This window comes from Corylus avellana, chromosome 6 (assembly GCF_965113065.1).
Source record: "Corylus avellana chromosome 6, dhCorAvel1.hap1.2, whole genome shotgun sequence".
In the NCBI taxonomy this organism is placed as follows: Eukaryota; Viridiplantae; Streptophyta; class Magnoliopsida; order Fagales; family Betulaceae; genus Corylus; species Corylus avellana.
In genome coordinates, this window is record NC_142495.1 from 10069574 (window position 1) to 10096266 (window position 26693).

General features: G+C 37.8%; 2 protein-coding genes across 2 annotated transcripts; both read left to right on the forward strand.

The window, feature by feature from the left end:
- The first annotated feature begins 10957 nt into the window (after window positions 1-10957).
- On the forward strand, window positions 10958-15789 carry LOC132186436 (putative GTP diphosphokinase RSH2, chloroplastic). Its single transcript, XM_059600413.2, has 6 exons — window positions 10958-12226; window positions 12339-12524; window positions 13447-13907; window positions 14457-14615; window positions 14697-15048; window positions 15271-15789. Exons 1-6 carry the CDS (start codon window positions 11540-11542, stop codon window positions 15583-15585), a joined length of 2160 nt encoding a protein of 719 aa, XP_059456396.1. The 5' UTR covers window positions 10958-11539; the 3' UTR covers window positions 15586-15789.
- Window positions 15790-23538: 7749 nt separating this feature from the next.
- LOC148584846 (uncharacterized) lies at window positions 23539-26610 on the forward strand. The gene is made up of 7 exons (XM_088517527.1): window positions 23539-23859; window positions 23956-24927; window positions 25036-25104; window positions 25184-25246; window positions 25330-25392; window positions 25515-25580; window positions 25714-26610. Exons 1-7 carry the CDS (start codon window positions 23539-23541, stop codon window positions 26608-26610), a joined length of 2451 nt encoding a protein of 816 aa, XP_088373653.1.
- The last annotated feature ends 83 nt before the right edge of the window (window positions 26611-26693 follow it).

The following is a 26693-nucleotide window of genomic DNA, read 5'->3' on the forward strand; positions in this document are numbered from 1 at the left end:
AAACTTCAGAAAGCTCCCCTAAACTTCCAGCCAATTTGAAAAACTCTCCCTGAATTTCCAAAACTCTCATTTAGGCCCCCTGAACTTTCATTTTCTCTCACTTTGGACCCTTTTAACATTAAACTACGTCGTTTTGGGCTGGGTAGGTATTGTAAATTTAGGACACAAAACGACATAGTTTAATGTTAAAATGGTCCAAAGTGAGAGAAAACCAAAGTTCAGGGGGCCTAAATGAGAGTTTTGAAAATTCAAGGGGGTTTTTCAAATTGGCTGGAAGTTCAGGGGGGCTTTTTGAAATTTTCCCTAACTAATATGAAGCTATTCTATAGGAGCAAAAAAAATGGTAAAAATTGTTAAATGTAGTTAATATCTATCTTTTAGCTACACTGCTAGAGATGCTCTAAGTGTTGAAAACTTTGGGAGTGATTTTTTTTTTTCTAAAAAAAAAAAAAAAAAATTAGGGACCAATATTTTATTTTCCCTTTTATTTATTTATTTATTTATTTGAACGTATTCTTCTCATGTATTTGCCTTCATTTTAGATTAAAAATGTGATTCTATCTAGATGGTGATAAGGAGATGAATTGAATTTGATTCATAAATCTTGGAATCTAGAATCTCGAATCTAAAATAGTTGAGTTTGGAATTTTCTATTTGGAAGAATCAAAATTGATTTTAGACTCTGCGATGATGCTTGAATCGTAGACTATTTGACTTTATTCTATGGCTTGGCCTTTCCAGACATGACCATTTTTGGCTACCCACAACCTTACCCATCTCCACAGTTGGGGTGGTTGGCAACCCCGTCATGGTGGTGCTTGGGTGGCCAGTGCCTAGGAGGCGGCTGTGTTGGAACAATGTATTCTTATTTTTTATTTTTTATTTTTTTTCATATTAGGGGTATGATTATATTTTAAATACATTTCTTTTATTAATTTGACAGAAAATTGGATAAAAGTCTTTAATTGGAACTGGTCCAAAGCATAGGTCTTTAAATGAAAAAAATAAAAATTGAGATAAGTCAATGTGAAACAAAATACAAGGGGTGATTGATAAATTTTCTTATTAAGTAATTAAGTTACAAATTTTTTCTAAAGACTTCAAAGCAAAATATCTAGCTATGTAGTAAAAAATTGAGAAATTATATCAAAACACCTTGGGTAAGCACGACAAAAAATTTTTGTCCGTTTAACTGCTGTTAGATTGGTTGAAACGTACCGTTTTGTCACGTTAGCATAATAATTTTTTATTAATTTAATTTAAAATTTTAAAAAAAAATTTAAAAATAGAACAGGCCACCCCAAACCACCTAGGTGTGGCCTAAACCCTAGGGGTGGCTCGTGGCCACCCCAAGGGCTGTTAGGGGTGGCCCGCAGGCCACCCTTAAACCCTAGGGGTGGTTGGGGTGGCTGGGGCGGCTTTCGGCCACCCCTTCTATTTTTTTTTTTATTATTATTAATTTTTGAATTAAATTAATAAAAAATTATTGTGCTAATGTAGCAAAACAGTGCGTTTCAACCAATCTAACGGCAGTTAAAAAATTTTGACGGTAGGAATTTTCTTGGCATTTCAATTGACCCAGGAAGTAAAAAGTCGAAAAAAAAAAAAAAAAAAAAAAAAAAAAAAAAACTTAGGGACAAAAAAATTTTGGCGTGCTTACCCAATGTGTTTTGATATAATTTTCCTAAAAAATATTCCATGGCTCATTTTCAGTAAACCATACTAAAGTTGCATGTGAAGTAAAACAGCACACGGTGTGTGTGGCACACCGTGTATTTTCAATTCTTTCAACATAAAACATTTTGTTTTTGGCGAAAAATATTTTCAATTAAAAAAATTTTGAATGAAAATGATTTTTTGGTGTTTAGCTTACACTCAATAGTGATTTGGACAAAATAATAATAATAATAATAATAATAATAATTTTGCACTGGAAATCATTAATATTTTTATATAATCTTATGTAATTGATAATTTAATGATATAATATAATGTAATAAAGACTAAAATATCACTTTAATAACTAATTAAAAATAGTAAAAATTTAAAAAATTGTTGAAAATAATTTTGGACAGTGCACAAAAATTTTGTTGGAATAAAATATTATCAATATGAAAATTAACAATAAAAAAAATAAAATACAAGAGATGAAAAGTGGAGTGTGAAAAGATCTCACAATGCTATAGAATCACACAAGAACGTTATCCTTAAATGTTGATTTGTGCTTCCTAGAGTATATAATTTAGTGCGATTTGATCTTTTGACACGCAACCTCCTAGAATTAGACTATATTGTCTACATTCCTTAAGGATACATTTTCAATAACAAATGCCAATATAACAACTCTTTCATCAAAGAAGATAAGAGATTATCAAAGAAGATCAGAGATTTTCAAAGTATCTTGTATAGAAGGAGTTAATAATATAATATGGCTTTAGGCCAGAAAACAAGAAGTGACAACACATTGGAAGAAGATATTGGAGTGAAAAGTGATCAATCCAAATGCTCTTTTGATAGCTCAATTTATTAGGGCTGGCAAAACGGGTTCGCGGGTCGATCCATTTACAACCCGCGGGTACTCGCGACCCGTTTAACCAAAACTCAAACACGACCCGTTTATTAAACGGGTCGGACCCTCCGACACGACACGAACCCGAGTATTTCACGGGTCACCCGACACGACCCGTGAGACCCGTTAAAAATAACGGGTCGTGCCGGGTCGACACGACCCATTTACCCGTTTAACTTAAAAAATGATTTTTTTTTTTTTTTAAATAATAATAGTGATAAGTCTAATTCGTCTGAAGAAGAAATACACTTCAAAATCAATATGAAAAGAGATGGATTAAGAAGAAAAGGGAAAAAGGAAAAAGAGGAGAAGATTACAAGAAGATTACAGGGCTTGGGGAGCTTAGGCTCCAAATCAGCTCGGACCCTCCTCCTTTCTGCAGTAATGGGTGCCTTCTCAGCCATCGTTGCCATGGCTTCCTTTGATGCTTGATCTGTTACGTCGGCGCCGAGAGTGAGAGAGAGCGGCAATGGAGAAAGTGAGAAACAAAGGAAAAATGGAGCGGTGAAAGGCCGAGAGGTCTGGTCCGTCTGGATCCGCTGATCTAGAGAGTGGAGTGGAGGAGACTACAAGTTTGCAACACGGGTCTGGATCGTCTGGGCGTTTTTCACTTTTTTGGGGGAAGAAAGAGAGCGGCAGTGGCGGAGGCGAGGAGCGGCGGTGGCGTGGCGTGGGCCGGGGCTGCATGTGGACTGAGGAGTGGAGGAACGGCGAGAGAGAGAGAGCGGCAGTGGAGGAGCGACAGTGGCGTGGCCATGGGGGGTGGCGTGGCATGAGGAGTGAGATCGAGAGGGTCTCTGGGTTTGGAGGATTTTGATTTTTGGAGTTGGAAGAGACGAGTGTCCTGTATGCGTTTTTCACTTAAAAAAAAGAACAAACGGGTCTGGTGGGTCACCCGCGGGTCGACCCGCGACACGACCCGCCAGACACTCATAAACGGGTCGACTCGTTTATGACCCAAACCCGTTTAAGGTAAACCTAAACCCGCTAATTTCGTATCGTGTTCGTGTTGGGTTGTCGGGTCGTGTCAAAATTGCCAGCCCTACAATTTATAGACGTGTGGATTTGTAGATTTTCTGAAGGCCATGAAAAATATTTAATGAACAAAACTGTAAGCAACGTGTTTCCTCTCTAAAGCTCATGAATATGAGTTAAAAGACAAATTTGTAAAATGGCCACAAATAGTAAATAAAATCAAGGGTTAATTATTTTTGTTAGAAATTAGATTTTTAGGTTTTTATTTTTTCTACCTAAGTTTCAATTCATCTCACTGATGGTACCTAACTTATGGGTAAATACCATTTTAGTACTCTCGTCACCATTCTGTCAGCCGCCAAACTAACGGATTGCAATGGAGGTGATTTCAACCACTCCCTGCGGTCAGTCTGGTGGTGGTTCAACCACCTCCATGGCCTCTAAAAGGTGGCCGGGCCACCCCCCAAGGCCTTTGAAGGTGGTTTCGGCCACCCCTTTTTGGCCATTGGGAGTGGCCGAACCACCTCTAAGTGGTTTGGCTATCCTAGATGGGCTGCAGGGGTGACCCAAACTACCTCATGGCAATCCGATACCTAGATTGACTGACAAAATTGTGACGAAGGTACTAAATTAGTATTTACCCATAAGTTAGATACCATATGTGACAAGAATTAAAACCTATGAAGAAAACAATAAAAAGGTGAAAATCTAGGAACTAACAAAGTAATTAACCCTAACATTAATGGGTTTAACAACTCATGGTCAAAAAAGGTATGAAAAGCACAATTGTCCTTAATGAACGACGATCACAAAGTAATTTCCAGAAACACCACTAGCTGGATATTAAAAGAAAGAATAAATGGGCTTAAGAAGAGAAAAAAACAAAATGTTTTTAACACATATATTAATATTACAAAAAAATTCAGTGGCTTGCTAATATATATGTGAGTAATGTTAAAATAAGAGCAAATTAGAGTTGAATATTTAATAGAGTTGAGTATTTAAAATTACTCTACAAATAGTTTTTAGAGTGGACGTCTTCTAATAAAAAATGAGCTTTAGGGAAATTTTACGTAAAAAGCATGAACTTGTTATTCTTAATATGAAGGACATAGAATAATATATGCCTTTCTTGAGACAGAAAATCAAGGAAGAATGAAAGGGACATATGTTGTCCCTTTCATTTTTCCTTGATTTTGAACATCATTTTTATTGACTAATGTTTTTCTTCTGCATGGAGAAATATGAAAAAAATATAAATATTTCACAAAAACTCGCTGACTTCAAAAATTATTTCGAATATTTGCGTCCACATTAAACACTAAAAATATCTATAAAAAACAAAAATGTTTTCAAAAAAAGTTTCTAAATCAAAACAAACACCCCAAGATGATAATATGTTAAAACTTTTTAGAAAGTGATTGATCACTTCTTAGTTGTAATGAATGGAAAGTAATTTTAAGGGAAAATTTTACAAGATTTCCTTCTAAAACTTTTCTGTGTTTTGAAAATTATCCTTCAAAGTTTAAAACCTCTCAGTTAAGGATATTAAATTTTTAATTTTTTGTAATGTCACCCGTCTCCATTAGATTTTATTAACAATAATAAAAAAATAAAAAATCCTTACTAACACCTGAATCTTTGTAATTTTTTAATTTTATTTTTTATAAAAAAAATTGAAAATTTGATACCACATAAAAATTGGACAAAGTTTTCCTCCAAATTGGGTTGGAGGAATTTTCTTCAACCTAGTCTATAAAAATAATGTGTTTATTTTTTAATAACATGTGAGATGCGCATGGGTTTTTAATAAAATTTATTCCAACTTTGTTCCTACTATTAAAAAAATATGTGTATCTCACATATTAAGGAACACATGTCACTTTTATAGACTAAGTTGAAGAAAATTTTTCCAACCCAATTTACAGAAAAAACTGTCCATAAAAATTTATGGAAGTTTTGTAAAGTTTTCTATTAAAATTACTTTACATTCATTACAACTAAGAAGTAAAATCACTTTTTAAAAGTGTCCTTGAAGATATTGTCGACCGTGCCCATTTATGTCTGAAGAGTAATGTTAGGTACCATTTTTTTATCCTAATAAAATCTTCATAAAACTGATGTGACTTTCAAAATCACTATTAGATCAAAATTCAAGTATAATTTATTTAAAATTTAATGGTAATTTTAAAAGTTATATTAACTTTAGAAGAATTTTAAGATAATAAAAAGATAGTACCTAGTATGACTCATGTCTAAAATTGCCATGCACGGATCAAAATCCTCTAACACTTTCGAGTAGGCCCGTAATGTTTGCGTGCAAGCCACTTTGTGCACGCAATTTCCCTTGGCCTACACGATTGTTATTTGCTAATGCTTCACTCTCACGTCTTTTAGCATGTGACAATCATTGAGCAAGCAAACCCACAATTTCTTTTTCTTTTTCTGTAAGAGAGCTGGTTAATAAACGCAGATGGATCATAATGTATAATTAATTGGAATTAGTGCATGGCAATTGACATGTGATTCCCCATTTTGAGCATAGAATATGAGTTAAGAAGCAAGGCAGCAGAACTAGACTATTCAAGGGGAAATTTCAGTAAGCCTCACTGAACTTTCAGCCGATTTGACAAACACCCTTTATACTTCAAACTCTCTTACTTTACCTCTATGAACTTTTAATTTCTATCATCCCCCCCCCCCCCCCCCCCCCCCTTTGGTTAGTTTTCACCGTTAAACTGACATTTTGTGCCCATTATACCCTCAACCAAAACTATATCGTTTTGGGCTCCAAAACTATACCTTTTGGGTTTCAAAATAACATTATCACCCAACCCAAAACGACGTCGTTTTGAGCATAATATTAAAAATAAAGGACCAAATCATAGCCACCCAAAAAAAAAAAAAAAAAAAAAGGGGGGGGGGGGGGGAATCGGGTGTTTTGGGAGTGGCCTGGCCACTCCAAGGGGTTGGGGGTGGTTTCGGCCACCCTCTACCGGCCGTATGGGGTGGCCGAAACCAACCCCAGGCCCTTGACCACCCCCAAAAACCCAAACCCATTCTCCCGTGCAAATTTTTTTGGGCTTTTGGGGGTGGTTGGACCACCCCAAGGGCCTAGCCATACGGTCGCTAGGTGGTGGCCAGACCACCCCCAATCCTTCCCCCCCCCCCCCCTCCTTTTTTTTGGCCTTTTGGGAGTGGCTGGACCACCCCCTTGGTCGTGGGGGTAGTTCGACCACCCCCAGACCGGCCAGGGGTGGCTCCAACCACCCCGATTTTGTTTTTTTTTTTAAATAATAATAATAATAATTTTAATGCCTAAAACGATGTCGTTTTGGGCTAGGTGAGTGTTGTAGTTTTAGGACATAAAACCGTATAGTTTTGGAGTGAGGGTAAAATGGGTATAAAAAGTCAAGCCGTTTGACTTTAATGTTGAAAACTACCAAAAGGGTTTCAAGTGAGAGTAAACTAAAGTTCATGAGGCTTAAGTGAGAGTTTTGATAATTTAGGAGGTGTTTGTCAAATCGACTGAAAGTTGGGGGGGACTTATTGAAATTTTCCCAATATTTAATTTGGAGAGAGCAAAATTTTGTTAACAAAAAAAAAAAAAAATTGAAAGGGGAGAAGTTAATTTTTTTAAGTTTTTCTTTTTTACCGCCCCTTGGCTTGGAGGGTTAGAACCCAAAGCCTAAGAGTAGCTCCGCCCCGGTTAAGAAGTCACCATCGAAATGAGTTTTGGCGTGCCGGCAAGATGTTTAGAAGCTACTTCTTACTCACGACTTTCATGCATATGGATATGCCTATTGCTACCTCTTCTACTTGACACATGTTACGTGTATTTTCAAGTAATTATGAAAAAATGTTTATATTTTTACCTACTAATGAAAATTACTATATATATATATAGTTTAAAAGGTGGGAATGAGTCTAGTGTGACATAAATGTTAGTCGGTAGCAGAGGATCCGAACTCCAGAAGATGCTTGTCGGGCCGGACTGTCTAGTGTCTAGTGTCAAATACAGATTACTAACCTTTTTTTTTGACTTTTCAAGTTTGACCTCTGACTGAGAGGCTAGCGTCAAAACAAAGATCATAGAAAGTCAGATCGCATGCCCACCGTCTGATTTGAAGAAAAAGACACCCTGAAATTTCGGGCATGACTCGGCTGACTGAGTCGGCACCGCAAGATAGCACGTGCACAGAGCGTGACATCTCCGACTGTGACCGTGTCCAGATGAATGCTCACCTAATAGCGGCCTGCGCCGAACGCGTGTCTGACTCTCTCGCTGACCATGTGGCAGTGATCGCCGCTGGTGACCCGCCCCTCTACCACAGAGGCAAAGAATCTAACACAAAAAAAACATTTGTTTTTGTTTTTTGTTTTTTTTTTTTCTTTTTTAACCCGGAATAGTGGTTTCTAGAGCTTCTCGAGGAAGCTGGAGAATAATCACACGCAAAATGTCAATTGTGCCCTTTTGTTTTATAGAAAAATATTATGGTTTTAAGAGTAAAGTTCATGTATCCCTCGTACTACCATTAAATTTATAATGTTTCTCCAAACTTTTAATTATGACAATGTTTCCCAAACTATAAAAACATTATCAATTTTTATTTTTTTTTAAAAAAAACATTGTCAATGTCCTCCAATGATGAAATTATCTTTAATAAAATAAAAACAATAAATACAATAACTTCTAGAAAAAACCTAAAACTAAAATAAATAAAAAAAATTAAAGTCTAAGGAGTGACCAATTTTTTTTTTTTTTTTTTTAAAAAATAAATTTCCTTTTTATAAGAAAAAAAAAATCGTTTTTAAACGAAAATTTCAGTTTCAAAAAAAAAAAAAATCGTTTAAAAAATTGTTTTTTAATTGAAAATTTTGTGTTTTTTTTAAATAATTTTTTTTTCCAAATTTATAGGGGTATTTTTGTCTTATTAAGAAATCTATAAAAATATTTTTATCTTTTTGCTAGTCTTGTGGGAGGACATTGTCACAAGTAAAAGTTTAAAGGGAACATTGTCAATTGAATGATAGTTTGAAGGGGGTATGTAGACTTTCTCCAATTCTAAGCTTCAATGTGACAATAAGAAATTATACTTCATGGTCATCAAATAGAAAATAGATTGTCGATATATATTTTGTTGCATTTAATAATGTACTCAGTATTACATCATTTAAAAATTTTAATTAACGTCATACATGACAACAACCAATTAAGCTTTTAGTTTTGTTGTATCTAACCATATACATAATGTTATATCACTTACAAATTTAAAATAACGTGACCACATTATATCAATCGTTTAAACCTTCCTACCAAATTGCCAATGGTAATAAACATGTTTTGTTTTTTTTTTTTTTTTTTTTTTTTTTTTTTTTTATGAGGAAAGGGAAAAAAAGGAACTACAACAAAATTAAACAAACAATGGGTAGACAACCAAAACATCAACCCTGAGACAATCATACAACCGAATGGCAACCAAAGAACAATTGGACCATAAAAAATTGTCAAATAAATGACACTGCACCAAAAAAGGTTGGAAGACATGTCCGCATAAGAGAATAATTTGAACTAGAAACATGCTTTATAAGATGTGCTGTCTAGCTGATTGAACTACTACTTGGAAAGAATAGGGTTTTATTATCAAAATGAATTTATTTCAAACAGATTTGGAGTAGCTTGATTTAAAATGCTTAATGATTGTGGATAAAGCCTTTAGAAAAGGAAAAAGGAGTAAGATATGTATAGTTGATAATGGTAGGAAAACAATATATATATAGATTCAATGGATTCCTGCATCAAGCAACAGTACCCAGAAAATTAAATATCAAAGGGTGGACCCCGCTTTATCTTTATCAAGTGGGAAAACATTTTTCTTTAATGTTATAATAATACTTTGGAGTTTTGAGTTTCAACGTTATGACTTATTGTCATTCACAATAGTGGATCAAGTAATATAGGGACACAATAGGAAATAATATAATGTTAAAATCCCAAAGACAATTTAATGGAACTAATCATGCAATAAAAAATTTATCCCAATAATTGATAACCTCCCTTGACTATGGTAAACCTTATCGGATAAGGATCACAATAATTATTTATTGAAATGGTTAGTAATTTAAACATATAAGGTAAGAAATTACGTGTTCAAATAAAAGTTGGATTGTTCCACCATTTAATTAAATAGGTATGTCTTATACAGGTCTTTTATATTATTTGTCTAAATTACTAACAATTTGAGTATATAAATCCCCATCTACGAGAAAAATGATGTTGATTTTAGACCATTTTGGATCGATGAGGAGTAGATTTAGTCTTTTCAATAGCAGATTTGTGCTTTTATGGCTGTTTTCTGTTAGGGCTGGATTTTCCTTATTTTTTGTTATCTGTATTTTTGTTTGAATAAGGATTGTCCAGACCTTTGGGTTGTGGATGTGATCTGTTTTCAGAGCGAGGCAGATGAGCTACCTATACCTTGAGCTGAGTCTGTTTGGAATAGATCTGGTATTACAATTGAAAACTAGTTATAGGTTAGCGAATATTGATGTCATAAATAGGTCTTGAATGTTTGATTTTGATGTAAGCATCTATGATATGTAACCTCGTAGCTTCGGCTATGATTTTTTAGAGCTTTTTGTTCTGTGATGTAAGGGCATTATATTCGTAATCCTTTTTCAATGAGATTGGAATATTTTTCAAAAAAAAAAAAAAAAAAAAAACTAAAAGTGACATAAGAAGGACTTCTAGAATTACTCGATTATTTTTTGTTTTAAGAAAAATTATAGATAATTAAATGAATATGTATAATAGAACTATTTAACTTTTTGCTTATTTATTGTTTATTTTTTCGAACAAAAGATGAATAAATTCATCATTGAATCTATAATACTTATACGTAAATTCTTTAAAAAAAGATGAATAAGAAATGTGTAGAAAAATTATGCTAAACACATCTCAAACGAGAATGTTATTGTCAAAAATTTGCTTTTTATATGTTTAATCAAGTTTTTTTTTTTCAACATTTTTGTGGGTGAAAAACTTGTTCATGATCCAATGGTGGTAATGGTTAGATTTGATATGAATCTTGATGATCCAAACGAGAATCATGCATAAAAAAATAAATAGCTTTTGCTTAGATGGACCCCGAAGATTATTCACATTCACCCAATTATTATCTTATATATATATTTTTATTATTTTCTGTTTCTTGAGCAACCTTTTTACCACAAAAAAACATCATCGTGTACAAACCCACCTTAATTGGTGTTTGATTAAAGGCCCAAAAACAAAACAACCTAGTCTACCTTGAGACAGAAAGCATTGAGGAGGGGGGAACTTGAACCTTCCCGTTATTTCAGTTGCATCCCAAGGGCAATCGCGTGATTGTACTTTTCGTTTCCCCTGGCCTCTAAAAAGCAATTACCAGAGAGGAGAACTCTCTCTCTCTCTCTCTCTCTGTGGGGGCAATTCTAGCCGTCTTAGACTCTCTTTCCTTGAAATTTCTAATTCTAGGGTTAGGGTTTGTAAATTCTTCCTCAATCTCAGGGCCTTTCTCTCACTCGAACTCCATTAGTGTTCCATTTCTATAAGTTTCAACCTACTGTAGCTAAATTTCTGTCCCTTTTTGCGGCATCAAACTCTTTCATTTCTTACTTCAATTTAATTTCCTGAATTTCTTGGTCATTCTCCAAAAAAAACAAAAAAGGAAACTGGGTCTCTGATTCTAGATCATTTGTTTGTGGGTATTCTGAAAATTCCCGTGGTCTCCTAGCACATTATATTTGTCTGTCCTTTTCTTTTACGAAAAAAAGCACAAAATTTGATTTGAATTTTCTTGGGTTTGAACATAAATCAATTTGGTTTCTCGAGAAAATTACTGGGTCCTTGAAAATACCCCATTTGTCTAAATACCTTTTCTTGGTCTGAGCTCCTATTGAGGCTGTTGCGATCTGAGACCCAATACTCTGAAGCGAAAGCAAAAGAAGAAGGCCATGCCGGTCCCAACCATAGCTCTCTACGCGAGCCCGCCAAGCAGCGTGTGCTCCGCACCGCACCCATGCCAGATCAACGCGCACGCGTCGTACGATTTCGAATTGAGCTCTCGGCCTTCGTCTTCGGCTTCATCGACACCATCCACGTCGCAAAAGCCTGTAATCGGTGGGCTCTCGTGCCTCTTCTCCTCGCCCACGGTGCGGTCTTCGTCAAACTTTCCGGGTGGCGGCTGCGGCGAGGAATTGAGCTCTTTGTGGCACGACAGAGGTGAAGAATTGAAGGAACTGAGCAGCTCTTATGGCTATTCGCCGAGCAAGTTTACTGGGTCTTGTTTAAAGAAGGATTTGAGCCCAGTTTCGGTGTTTCAGGGGCCCATTTCGTGTAGTAGCAGCGTGGTTGGCTCGGCTAGAAGCCTGCCAATGAGTTTCCAAAGTGGGTTGTTTAATGGGTTTGTAAGGAATGCTTTGGGGTCGTGCGTAGATTACGATTCGCCGAGTTTCGAGCTTGGCGGCGATGAATTAAAGTCGGGTCTTGTGGAGGAACTGACTTTCAATATGGAGGTGGAGGGGAATTCTAAGCCATATGTGAAAGAATTGTTGTTGGGTGCCCAATTGAGGCACAAAATTTTTTGTGATGATTTTGTGGTTAAGGCCTTCTATGAAGCTGAGAAAGCACACAGAGGGCAGGTAAGATAAATTGAGTTATTTCGTTGTTTGAGCTTTGAGTGGGAACTTGTCTTGATTTTGCGGGGGTTTTCGTGTTTTGGGTTGAGAGATTTACGTGTTGCTTTTGTTGTAGATGCGTGCCAGCGGCGATCCGTATTTGAAGCATTGTGTGGAGACGGCGGTGCTGCTCGCGTTGATTGGTGCTAATGCAACGGTGGTTGCTGCGGGGCTTTTGCATGACACGCTTGATGATTCTTTTATGACCTATGACTATATTTTTGGGACGTTTGGAGCTGGGGTTACTGATTTGGTCGAAGGGGTAAGAGACTGATTTTTCACCATTTCATATGGTATTGAATTTATGTAGCGAAAAGGAACTGTCCGTTGGATGTTTAAGAAAGAATAATCTTCTCACATGAAGAGCAGTTGTGGTTTTACTATTGTACAGTTCAAAATTGGCATGTATTTTATGTTATCAAGCAGAAAAATTGTTTTAAGAGGCTAACTTGAAAATTTGCTAGCAATGATTTTGTAGATTGCTTATAGTTTTCCAAAATCTGCATCTGACCATGTGCTGGGAGTGTCATAGACGCCATATTTGGTTATAGAAGAGCTAATTGTGAATTAGTTAAAGAAGCATCATTGATGTGACATTTCGCTTGGATTCTCATAGAACAGGATATATACAATTCTGTGTTCTTATGTTTGTTGTGAAATTGTATAATAATAGTGGGGCTTAGTTGTTGCAGTCATATGATCACCTTTATACATGCTGGTTATGAAAGATTTCATTGGGCCCTAACTTAGCATCCCTCATATTTATAAGTAAAAACCAGCTTTTAAGACTGATAATCTACTAAACTTTGTTGATTTGGGGAGTACAAATGAAACTGTTGACGCTAAAGTGTGGATCAATTTTGTACATGGTTTTGAGGTGGAGATAAATTTTCATTTAATTTGCTATTTTGCTATCTGTCATTTTCTGAGGGTAACCACAAATATTGAAGATCTGGTGTCTCTGATCCCATCTCAGTTTTCCCCTTATTATTTCCCTTTTTGTTTGTTTGGTTGTAATTTCATTTTTTATATCTTTTTTGAAATATAGAGGTGCCACGACATAATTTATGGAACTCGAGTGACTATTCTTTCCTTTATATGAATTAGAAAGTTGATCAGTTGATGCATTCTATTTGTATTTTGATTTTACGAGCTTTTATTTACTATCAATGGCATTTATTCAGGTCTCCAAACTAAGTCACTTGAGTAAGCTTGCACGTGACAACAATACAGCAAGTAAAACAGTTGAGGCTGATCGCTTGCATACCATGTTTCTTGCCATGGCCGATGCCAGGGCTGTCCTGATTAAATTGGCAGATCGGTTGCATAATATGATGACACTAGATGCATTGCCTCCGGCCAAGCAACAAAGGTTCGCAAAGGAGACCTTGGAGATCTTTGTACCCTTGGCTAATCGTTTGGGAATCTTTACTTGGAAGGAGCAGCTAGAAAATCTATGTTTTAAACATCTCTATCCAGACCAGCACAAAGAACTGTCCTCTAAGCTAGTAGACTCATTTGATGAGGCGATGATCACTTCTGCTATAGAGAAATTAGAACAAGCTCTTAAGGGTAAAGCTATTTCTTACCATGTCTTGTCTGGGCGGCATAAGAGCTTGTACAGCATTTACTGCAAAATGTTGAAGTATGCTCTCTCTCTCTCTCTCTCTTTCTCTCTCTAAAACACCCTCACTCACAGGCCACAGATAGAGATACCCGGATAATTAAATTTCATTTCTGGAGAAGGTTATCCAAGCATGTTTTGCAGGACCATCCTTAATTTTGCAAGTAGAATTAATAAAAAAAGGTGACATGAACAGTTAGCTTTATTTATTCTGATACTTATATAAAAACTTCATTAATCAGTGATAGATCAGTGTGCAACCAGGCTGGGCATGGTACTAAAATTTGATTGCTTCTGCTGCAATGATCCATATAATTGTCAATTTTTCATGAAATATGGACCACTAATGCAGTTTGAACTAAAGCAACTTCATTATTGTTTTGTTAGACATTTTTCATGTAACTAAAGGGTAGGCTTTGAACTACTTAAATTACTACGAAGTCTAACTTCATTTGAAATATACTTGGAAAAGTTGTTTTTGATATTATCATTCCATCAGTTATGGTGTATTCTTTTTATTAGTTAAAGTCAGATTCACATTAATTAATGATTGTGTTCTTTCCTTGGCAGAAAGAAGCTAACCATGGATGAAATTCATGACATTCACGGGCTGCGCGTGATTGTTGAGAATGAGGAAGATTGTTATAAAGCATTGGGGATTGTTCACCAGTTGTGGTCTGAAGTACCTGGAAAGCTCAAGGACTACATAAGTCGTCCCAAGTTCAATGGGTCTGTAATAGCTTAAAAGTGGTTGTGTGATCTTGTATGCATTGATATTTTCCTTTCTAACTTTGATTTCATAACTTATAGGTATCAATCTCTGCACACGGTAGTTATGGGTGAAGACATGGTTCCACTTGAAGTTCAAATTCGAACAAAGGAGATGCATTTGCAGGCTGAGTTTGGATTTGCAGCTCATTGGAGATATAAGGAAGGTGACTGTAAATATTCTTCATTTGTGCTCCAGATGATTGAGTGGGCTCGATGGGTTGTCACCTGGCAGTGTGAGACAATGAGTCAGGACCGGTCATCCATTGCCTATACTGACTCGAAAAGGCCACCCTGCACATTCCCTTCTCATTCTGATGATTGCCCCTATTCATATAAGCCGCACTGTGACCATGATGGGCCTGTGTTTGTGATCATGATTGAGAATGACAAGGTTTGTGTTTGAATTTGCACTTTTCAGCACCCTTATTTGTTCTTTTTTCTTTTTTCTTTTTTATACATGGTATGAAACTAGGATAAGAGATTAAAAATGAAACTAGGATAAGACCTTGTGCAATCTGAATCTAGCGAAGGTGGAAACAAGTAGAAGTGCACCATGCGTTGTGGATTGGTTTAGTGAAGAAATGTTGACATGCTTTTTTTTTGAATGTTGCAGATGTCTGTACAGGAGTTTCCTGCAAACTCGACCATAATGGATTTATTGGAAAGATCTGGACGAGGAAGTTCAAGATGGGCTCTGTATGGTTTCCCACTGAAGGAAGAATTGAGGCCAAGGCTGAACCATCAGCCGGTGAGCGATCCCACTTTCAAGTTGAAGATGGGGGATGTGGTGGAGCTAACCCCGGCCATACCTGACAAGTCTTTGACGGAGTACAGGGAGGAAATTCAGCGTATGTATAACTGCGGGCGGACTGTGTCCGGCTCTGAACCCGCCGCCACCGCCAGCAGTATGGTTGGATGGAGAAGTTGACCTCTGTTTGATTCTTCATGTTAGTACTACATACGATTTTAGTTACAATCAGCTATTCTTGTATATAAGTCACCTCTATATTTGTACAGAGAGGCTGTATCGTTCTGTTACCAACTGGGCTCAACCAAGTGCTGAATGATTTCTCTTCCGAACTTCCAATCTAACTTTGCTGCATATCATATATATTGTGCTTTCTTTGTTGCATGCCTGCATGAGTTTTTTGGTGGAAATCTGCTTGCCGCCATGCCCTTGATTGTGATATTTCCAAACAAATAAGGATGTTAACTTTGGGAAACAAAACAAGAGACTGATGGGCAAAAAAGTGGGCTGTTTTAACTTTGAGCAAATGTCTAAGTTGCCATCTGAATAATCACCATGGAAACATGTGGAGGATTTTCTGCGATTCAAATTGCCTGTTAACGTCGAGTCTTGTTGTGGAGGTAGAAGACAACTTAAAGCGTCATGCTGGTGGGGGGAAAACCTTGAGTTCTTAGACGTGTTACTTTTTGTTTCCTGCTCGTGACTCGGGACTGGAGAAATGCCATTGCCAGGGATATATTAAAGGTGCAATTCGTTTACCCCCAAAACAGAACCGAATGTTATTTATTTATTTTTAAGTAGAACGGATAGTTAGATTATTCTTATAAAAATGCGTTAAATACTCTTTTGTCTCATTTGGTTTAACAACTTTATTTTTGTCCCCTCAATTTTGTTTTGTATCGCAGCTGGTATTTTGATTATGAATAAAGACAGAAATAATATTTCCGTCAAACTTTCGTCCAAAAATTGACGAAAATTCATGGTAGCGCCCCTAAAAACTCGACATATGTCCATATACCTAAAAAAATAAAAAATATATTTTTTAAATTAAAAACATTAAAAATTTAAATTAAATTAATTTTTTTAAAAAAAAAAAATTGGAAAAGGCAGCCACCCCATTTTGCCTTAAGGGGTGGCCGCCACCTCCATGGGGTGGTTGAAGCCACCCCTGGCTGTTTTGGGGGTGGCCAAACCATCCCCAAGGTGTAATGCCCCGTGAAAATCAACTAACTGGTAATTGACTCCATAGTTCGTCTCTCAGCCTACATCCCTCACGGGACAAGACTCATGAATCTTTATTTCTCATAAACAAGATAATACAATGGAAGACTTTAAACTATATGAATATAAGGCAATAATTAAACATCACAAGCACAACCACTACAGTAAAGATAAAGCATCATATTATAAATAGGTCATCAAATGTATGGTTAAAGATTGATCATCAAAATATTACGACCCCAAATCATTGTCTTAAAATAAGATAATAAGATTAACACCTAATCTTAAGTAATGCAAGTATGATCACTATCTCTATCATCTCTGCTTGGATGGTCTCTCCATTGTCCCTCATCGATTTCATCCATATCGGGTCCATATCTTCAAAAATGACATGAATCAGGTCCTGAGCAACAACCATGATTCGGTCCGAAAGTATCCTCTTCTACGCTAGCTAAACCGCGTAATTATACATAATGTGGGGAAATAAAAAAAAAGGTAAGTCCAAGGACTTAGTGAGAAATAATGTACACAATACCCCTGCCATTTTAGTGATAAAATCTGTTTGGTAAATAATGTAGCGTTTGAGGTATGACAGTTGACAATATCCAAGGACTTTTACTGAACTCTGTTTAGTAATGTAGATTTACATGTTTAGAATATATTTAACTATGTATGTTACTTTTTGTGCCTTTTTTTGGTATATGAAAAAAATAAGAGAGATGTTAGAATATACGTAAAATATAATATTTTACGTATATTCCAAGGACTTTTACTGAACTCTGTTTAGTAATGTAGATTTACATGTTTAGAATATATTTAACTATGTATGTTACTTTTTGTGCCTTTTTCTGGTATATGAAAAAAATAAGAGAGATGTTAGAATATACGTAAAATATAATATTTTTCATATATTTCATAATTAGGTTGATATTGAAATATTCTCTATTTATAGGCTGATTATAACCAAATATTAAGATTGTAATCAAATCAAGGGGATTTGATTACTATACTTGTATGTAAATATTATCATATAATATGGACCTTTGTATTGTAAACAAATAAAGTTAATAAGCACAATGTAGCCTTTAGCGGTATTCCGAGTGATGGACGTAGGTGTTTAACAACGAATCACCTGTAAAGTTCTTTTTGTTTTTTTTTCTATATTGCTTTCGCTCTTATTTCCGCGTCATCACTATTTCAATATGGTATGGGAGTTACTTTCTTGTGGCATTTAATAAAGGTCATTGACATTTTCTTCTCTCCAACAATCTCATTGTATCATTACCTCCAAGTACCACACACCACCGGTCATCACGCGCCGCCTCTGGCCACCATACTCAGCCCAAAGCTTCTGTCAGTTATGCCACACACCACCACATTCCACCAAACACTCTAGTAGTCACGCCATCCACCATATATTCTGCTACTAATTCCAGAGCCGCCGGAATCAGCCCAAAAAGATCACTAACGAGCCGTCACACGTCGCCCACAATCTCTGCTCGTTCAGCCACGCGCCACCACAACCCTCTAATTGCATCGAGACTCATGCCATAGGATAAATCTGCTGGCAATCAACCTAGATTTTTCTGAAAATCCTCCATACAAGGGCCCACGCTCCGTCACGCACCACCATGAATTTCTACCAAAACACCACGCTCCGCTGCTGGCCTCCACACCCCATTCACTTGTTTTCAGAGAAGGAGACTAGATCCAGGATTAGAGGCTGTCGATCTACACAGCCCTATCAAAATCAACCCAAACCGGCCATAGATGCGCCCTGATGCGCTGCTTATATTGGCAAAGCTCTCTTGCACGCGCTTCTACCGAACAGACGATGCCGGCCGTCATCCCTGCCACCACCGGCCTCATCACTGGGATCCACGTCGTCCAATAAGCCTCTTCGTCCACCTACACACGCCGGCCATCATCAGTCCGAGCTCTCCATTGTCGCCGACATTCCTTTGGTTCCAGTCCCCACCGTGTACGGTGTTAGGCGCAATCTGCATCTATGCTCACAACCTCTCCAGTGCATACGCCCACACTGAATCATATCTGCAAAATTGGGCTTACAACCTTGTGGTGTACATCGCCGTACTAGATCCTTGCTCGTGAGACCATAGTCACAAACTTGGTCTTGCAGACGGCCGCACTAAATCCTTCCTCATTAGTCAAGCATATCTACCCTCCAATACACTCCCCCACACCATATTACAAACTGCATTGAATCCTTCCTCATTAGTCAAGCATATCTACCCTCCCATACACTCCCTCACACCATATTACGAGCCATCAGCTAAGCTCATAGTCCTATAGTGCAGCTGCCCACACCAAATCCGAATTTGTAAGAAGAAGAAGAAGAAGCGGTCCAAGTGGACTACATGAAGCGCGACGTGCGCGACTCAGGTTCAGTGTGCCAACCTGATAACCACCCAAGTGGGCTTATTTCTTTTGTTTTTAGGCCCAAGTTGGCCCATTTATTGGAATATGGCCCAAGTTGGCCCCTTTGTGGTGTCTGGCCCATTGTCGGCCATGGCCTGTTGTCAGTACCTTTTGGATTTTGGCCCATCGTCAACCTCTTTTGAAGTTTGGCTTATTGTCAGCCATAGCCTATTGCAGCCCATTTTTGAGTTTGGCCCATTGTCGGCTCCTTTTGAATTTTGGCTCGTTGTCAGCCCTTTTGCATTCACCAAGTGCCATCACTGGCCAGCCACTAGCCGCCGTCGTCTACGGCCCATTCCCGGCCTCCACCACCGTTGTCGTCATCATTGTTTCTGATTTCAAACTTAAGGTTCCAGAATCTTTCACCTTGAGTTTGAGGGGATGTTAGAATATACGGAAAATATATGATATTTTTCATATATTCCATAATTAGGTTGATATTGAAATATTATTTATTTATGGGCTAATTGTAATTAAATATTGGAATTGTAATCAAATAAGGAGTATTTGATTACTATATTTGTATTTAGACATTACCCTATAAATAGGAACCTTTGTATTGTAGACAAATAAAGTTAATGAGCACAATGTATCCCTTAGCGGTATTTCGAGTGGTGGACATAAGTGTCTAATATCGAACCACTCGTAAAATTATTTGCGTTATTTTCCATATTGCTTCTGCTCTTATTTATGCATCATCACTATTTCAACAAGAGCAATGAGCAACAATTGAATGATTGAGGACAAAGAAGTTCGTTTTGGAAAGTATATCAAGCAATGGACTTTTCATATAAGCTTAATTCAATTACATGGTGAGTGTTTTATGAAGGAAAATACCCAAACTGGTGAGGGTTTTGATTTTTTTTTTTTTTTCCTTTCATTGTTGATTGAACCATGGATTCTGTTTGGACATTTATAGGCCTATACTTCTAGAAGCTAAAGAGTCATTACTCTTGTGTATGCTATTTTTATCTAAAAACACCAATGCATCTTTGTTCAAAGGAAAAATGTGGATATGTTTTATGATCTAAATTAGAGTATGTAACCCACACTCGAGAGGAGTGAGTATCTCATATGTATCTTATGGAAATAAAATATAGGGGAAAATGCATTTTACCCCCCTGAAGTTTCAGGGGTTTTGCAATTTTAACCCCGAAGTTCAAAAAGTGGCAATTTACCCCCCTGAAGTTTCAAAATTTGACAATTTAAACCCTCCGTTTGTTTTTTCCGTTTAAATGGACGGAACTCGGCGCACGTGCTCCTCACGTGACATTTTCACTCAAAACCTTCCAATTTAGCCCTCAGTAATATTACATGATGAACCCAACCCCTTTTCAACCCCACCCACACACTTTGCTCGACATTCCCTCCAAACAAACCCACACACCCCCACGGAAGCACGACAAGGTGAAGAAGAAAGTTCCAAAGGCGTGGTCCCCTCGTGTATTGAAGCAGCAAATCGCGTGGTCTCCTTTCGTTTCTACCCCACCCACACGACACATCACGACAACACCCAGGCGACAATTTCGGTGAAGTTGTTCGTGGTCCCCCGTTCGTGGTCCCTTGTTCGTGGTCCCATTGCGTGGAGAAAGGGGACAGCAGAAAGCAAACAACTTGTGCCCATAAATTTCGGTTGCTATCTAGGTATGCCCCAATTTTACAACTAATTATCAACCATCTACTTTAGGGTTTTTTGTAAAATTGGGAGTTTTGGGGGTTTAGGGTTTAGGGTGTTGAATTGTTTAGGGTTTACAATGCCCGAATATTGTGAATTGTGAAATATTTTGGGTTCATCATTTTTTGTCGGTATGCCCCAATTTAGCAAGTAATTTGGACCATGTACTAGGCTTTTTTGTTTATTTGGGGTTTTGGGGCAATATTGGTTTTGGGGTTAGGGTTTAGTGTTGAATATTTTGAGTTCATCATTTTTTGTCGGTATGCCCCAATTTTGCAAGTAATTTGGACCATGTACTAGGCTTTTTTGTTTATTTGGGGTTTTGGGGCAATATTGGTTTTGGGGTTATTGTGAATTGTTGACTATTTTGGGTTCATCATATTTTGTCGGTATGCCCCAATTTAGCAAGTAATTTGGACCATGTACTAGGCTTTTTTGTTTATTTGGGGTTTTGGGGCAATATTGGTTTTGGGGTTAGGGTTTAGTGTTGAATATTTTGGGTTCATCATTTTTTGTCGGTATGCCCCAATTTTGCAATTAATTTTGGACCATCTTCTAGGGGTTTTTGGGGGGAATTTTTTTTAGGGTTTAGGCTTCTTCCAATTGAGTTACAATTTTGAACCCCCCATTTCTGAAAATTGCAATGGGAAATGTCAATTCTATGTTGTGAATCAAACTTTATTTGGATGAGATGCACACACACACACACACACACACACACACATATATATATATACTTGGAAGTTGGATGAGGGACAAATGTAAGCAACCACATATTGATTTTGGTTGGAATTTAAAGTAAAAACAGTATTGGTGTTTGGCTATACATATCTCTCTGTTTTTATAATGAAGCTACAATCTTGAATGACTTGAACATATGACTTACAAATCATCATCATATGCTCCATCTCCTTGTTACACTTGTGATTATATTCACTTAAAATTGGATTTTTTTTCTACTTCTTCCAATTGAGTCACAATTTTTGAACCCCCATTTCTGAAAATTGCAATGGGAAATGTCAATTCTATGTTGTGAATCAAACTTTATTTGGATGAGATGCACACACACACACACACACACACACACACATATATATATATATACTTGGAAGTTGGATGAGGGACAAATGTAAGCAACCACATATTGATTTTGGTTGGAATTTAAAGTAAAAACAGTATTGGTGTTTGGCTATACATATCTCTCTGTTTTTATAATGAAGCTACAATCTTGAATGACTTGAACATATGACTTACAAATCATCATCATATGCTCCATCTCCTTGTTACACTTGTGATTATATTCACTTAAAATTGGATTTCTATTGCATCGCCTATATGTGACACGTTATTGAGTTTGAAATTAATTTCAAATTATTAGTTTAGGATGGCCAATTGAATCAAATTATTCACTAAAAATGTTTATTTCACTTTGTAGGATGGCCAATTCAAGGCTATTGTTTGAGGTCCACCATGGTGGTAGATTCAACAGGACACTTGGATGTGAGTACGTGGGGGGTGATGTGGCAGTACATACAGAGAGTGTTGACCCTGATGAGTTGTCATATTTCGAATTGGAAGGCATATGTCGACATTATGGGTACAAGTCGGGGGATTTAATCTTTTTTCAAGAACCTGGTAAAAGTTTAGTCAATGGCTTGCATTTGATTACATCTGACCATAATGTACTATTTATGGTTGCTAAGCACACTGGTCATAACGTAGTTCACTTATTTGTTGTTTCTTTCGGAGAGGGTGTAGTTGATGAACAAGATGAGGAGGATGAAGATGAGGATGGAGGGAGGGTTGACCCTAATGACCCTTGGTGGCGTGATAGGATTAGTGATGATGAAGATCTTTTTGATGTAGATCTTGATGACATTGATAGTGGGGCTAGACCATCAAATACAAAACCAAATAGTCAGAAAGAGGAACAGGATGGGGATGACAGAGGTGTTGAAGAGGGTGAGGATGCTATAGGCGATGGACATGATAGAGGTAATGACGAGGGTGATGATGATAGAGGGGATGAACATGATAATGATGAGGGTGAGGGTGATGATGATAGAGGTGATGAACATGATAATGATGAGGGTGAGGGTGATGATGATAGAGGTGATGAACATGATAATGATGAGGGTGAGGGTGATGCTGGTGTTCTCGGAGGTGAAGGGGATGATGATGATGATGATGATGACAACTCCGAAATGGCTAGGAGTGATATACTTGCGTCGCCAGTCATCAGTGATGAAGATTGTGAAACACAATCTGCACGTGCAGTCGACTTTCATGCTATGGATCTAGTGGATCCAGTCATTAAACTTGAGATGAAATTCCCAAACATTCAAATGTTTAGGGAAGCTGTGAGGGTGTACAATGTGAAGAGGGGAAAGGATGTCAAATTTACGAAAAATGAAACAATGAGGTGTGTAGCGGTATGCAGGGATGCGAAATGTAAGTACAGGGTGTATGGAAGGAAGATGCCTGATGAAGAATCATTTCAAGTAAGATCAGTACAGTCTAAACACATATGTGGTCGAAAATACCGAAACACCATTGTCAACTCTTCTTGGATAGCACAGAATCTCATTGACAAGTTTAGGGTTCAGCCGAACATGCCGTTGGATGTAATCCAACATGAAGTGAAGGAGAAATGGCGTGTTGATGTGAGCCCAAGTATAATGTACAGAGCTAGGAGGAAGGCCAAACAAAGATTGTATGGGAATCTTGAGGACCAATATGGTAGGTTGTGGGACTATTGTGAAACCTTGAGGCATACTAATAGTGGAAGCTGTGTTGTTATGAAAGTTGATAGACCAAACCCCGATTTGCCTCCAAATTTTGGAAGACTATATGTTTGTTTGGCTGCCATGAAGAAAGGCTTTTTGGAGGGTTGCAGGCCGATCATTGGGGTAGATGGGTGCTTCCTAAAAGGACCGTTCAAGGGCCAACTCCTTTCTGCAGTTGGAAGGGATGGGAACAACAACATGTACCCAATTGCATTTGCGGTTGTCGAAGCCGAGGTTAAAGACAGCTGGATTTGGTTCCTTGAAACCCTTGTCTATGATCTTGGTACCCATGACAGGCATGCTAGGCCTACATTCATTTCAGATCGACAGAAGGTAAATTGTTTTCTTGTTCACAACTTAAATATTCATGCAATTTGTTTGACAACTGTTTTGGTAACATAATATATATATATATATTTTTTTTGGTAGGGTCTAATGCCAGCTTTTGAGGTTGTTATGCCCATGGTTGATCACAGAATATGTGTTAGGCATTTATATGCCAACTTTAGAGACATTGGGGGGCATCGAGGGTTGGCACTGAAGGAACAGTTGTGGTCTGCAGCCTCTTCATACACAGAATATGAATTCAATGATCATATGGAAGAGTTGAAGAAGATGAATGAAGCCGCGTATGAATATTTGAGTCAGATTGACCCTAGTACATGGTCTAGGGCATGGTTTAGTGACTACCCCAAGTGCGACCTCCTAGTCAACAACATCTGTGAGTGTTTCAACTCATATATTTTGAAGGCCCGTGAGAAGCCCATGTTGACCATGTTGGAGATGATACGGAAGAAGCTGATGCGGAGATATCAAGTTAAGAGGGAAGGGATAAAGAAGTTGACTGGGAAGTTAACCCCCAGGATTGCTGCAAAGTTGGAAGAAATTGGGTTGCAAGCAATTGACTGCATTGCACAGTATGCTGGTGATTCTATGTTTGAAGTTACTTGTCCGGATAATAGACAATATGTGGTAGACCTTGGTAGAAGAAGGTGTGGTTGTAGGCAGTGGGAAATTACTGGAATCCCATGTTCCCATGCAGTGGCAGCTATACTCTATGATTGTGGGGACCCTGAAGACTATGTTGATGAGTGCTTTACTATTGAGGTCTACAAGAAGGCATATGCTCCAGTAATATACCCAATGCCCAGTGAGGAACAGTGGATAAAAACAAGTCATGATAAGTTGGAGCCTCCAAGAGGAAGAATTGCCCCGGGTCGACCAAAGAAGCTAAGGAGAAGGGCACCCGATGAGAGCAGGGACCCAAGAAATCCATATCGGATGAGGAAGTACGGAGCGCGAATGAGATGTGGGAAGTGTAACGGGGTTGGACACAATAAAAGGGCATGTCCAACCAATAGAAGTGAAGCATCCAATAGCAAGAAGTCGGATACACCAATTGTAAGTTTCTCATACATATAGCTCATATTTAATAAACATATGTTTTATAATATTTATAGTTCGTTCTTATGCATGATACTAAACTTGTTTTTGATGTTGTGTGTGTAGTCACGAAGTGTTGGGTTGAAAACACCTAAAGCGACAAAAGGCAAAGGCAAACAAACAATTGTGCAAAAGGTAGTGGAAGGAGTTCCTATTTACTTATATACATGGTAATATTGTGATACTAAACCTATTTTCGTTTTTATGTGTGCAGTCACATAGGGTTGGTTCTAGTACACCTAATGCGAGCAAAGGCAAACAAAAAGTTTTGGAGAAGGTACTTGAAGGAAATCGTATTTATTTACTTTTATACATGGTATGCTTGTGATACTAAATATAGTTTTGTTATTATGTGTGTAGTCACAAAGGGATGGCGACAGTACACCTAAAGGGACCAAAGGGAAACAAAAAGTTACGGAGAAGGTACTTTAATTATTTTGTATTATTGTATTTAGTTTATTAAGTGTTTTGGTATTATTGTAGTCCACCATTTAACAATTTGTTGTTCCAATTGTGCTAAAACAAATTTTGTGTTATTTTAGCAGGAAATGTCTTTGCTTAGGGAATTGTGTGGTGGACTACTTGGTCCACAGTCGGCTACTATTTTTAAGGTAGTTAAAAACAGTATCCCAAACAAATGATTTCTATTTATTTTTTTGTTTTGAACCCTCATAATTGTCTTGTCTTTTATGTAACTTATTTTCTGATATGTTTTATTTTTATTGTTTCTTTTTACATATAAAGAAGAAGGGCATATCAAAGAGCAAAGCATCTACAAGTGTTGGTGCACATTCCAAGAGAAAGGAAATCCACATCCCGCATCTTGTTGACGAGCGAGAGCACACACCCCCCCCCCCCCCCGGATTTGCCCATGTACGCAAAGATTTCCCACCCGCCGGTGGTGGTGTGGAAGAAAGAGTATCACCCCCTCCTGCAGCTGCTGATGAAGAGGGCGTATCACCTGCAACTGGAGTTGCTAGTGAAGGCCAAGGCTCATCTCCACGTAGACCAGCTATACTTGAACATGGATTTGGTGCAGGTATTGAACTACCTCCATCATGGGGTGACCCACTTGGACCCTTAACAGATGATCTAGATGATCTACTATTTCCTAAGTTGTCCATAGGAGGGCCTGCAACAAGGACTCGCCATTCGGATCGAATAGCTGGTATTTGTCACAGTTTTCCCAAAAAAAACACTGGCCCAATACACATTGACTTAACTGAAGATGACTGTCAAACTGGAACTGCTGCAAGAAGAGGGCCATTGACTAGGGGTGGCCGAATTTCAGGATCTGTAAGAAAAGGCCCATTAACAAGAGGTGGTTCAACTGGTTCAACTGTAACTAGGGGTGGGGCAGCAACGGGTGGTGCATCCAGGGGTGGTCCAGCCAAGGGTGCTGCAGCCAGGGGTGGTGTACGCAGGGGTGCTGCAGCCAGGGGTGCTGCAGCCAGGGGTGGTGTACGCAGGGGTGGGGCAGCAAGGGGTGGTGGAACGCCGTCTGTGGCAGGCAGAGGTGATGCAAATGCTTCTTCATCGTCAAACCAAGTGAAAGGAAAGCGCATTGTGAGAACAGTACAAAAAGGAATAGAAATTATGGAGGCCAAGAGGAAACGAAAAAATCCAGATTGGAAGCCATAGGCAGATGTTTTATACTTGTAAATTATTACGATGTTGGTTGTGGTATGTTAGGTGTTATGTATAATGACATGTAAATAGGTCGT

Excerpts from the sequence above, each read along its gene's own strand:
- LOC132186436 (XM_059600413.2), top strand. The coding sequence starts at position 11,540 with ATGCCGGTCCCAACCATAGCTCTCTACGCGAGCCCGCCAAGCAGCGTG. Across the intron at positions 12,525-13,446 it reads TTACTGATTTGGTCGAAGGG|GTCTCCAAACTAAGTCACTT; the intron begins GTAAGAGACTGA and ends GCATTTATTCAG. Across the intron at positions 15,049-15,270 it reads TCATGATTGAGAATGACAAG|ATGTCTGTACAGGAGTTTCC; the intron begins GTTTGTGTTTGA and ends TGAATGTTGCAG.
- LOC148584846 (XM_088517527.1), top strand. The coding sequence starts at position 23,539 with ATGAAAGTTGATAGACCAAACCCCGATTTGCCTCCAAATTTTGGAAGA. Across the intron at positions 25,393-25,514 it reads AACAAAAAGTTACGGAGAAG|GAAATGTCTTTGCTTAGGGA; the intron begins GTACTTTAATTA and ends TTATTTTAGCAG. Across the intron at positions 25,581-25,713 it reads AGTCGGCTACTATTTTTAAG|AAGAAGGGCATATCAAAGAG; the intron begins GTAGTTAAAAAC and ends TTACATATAAAG.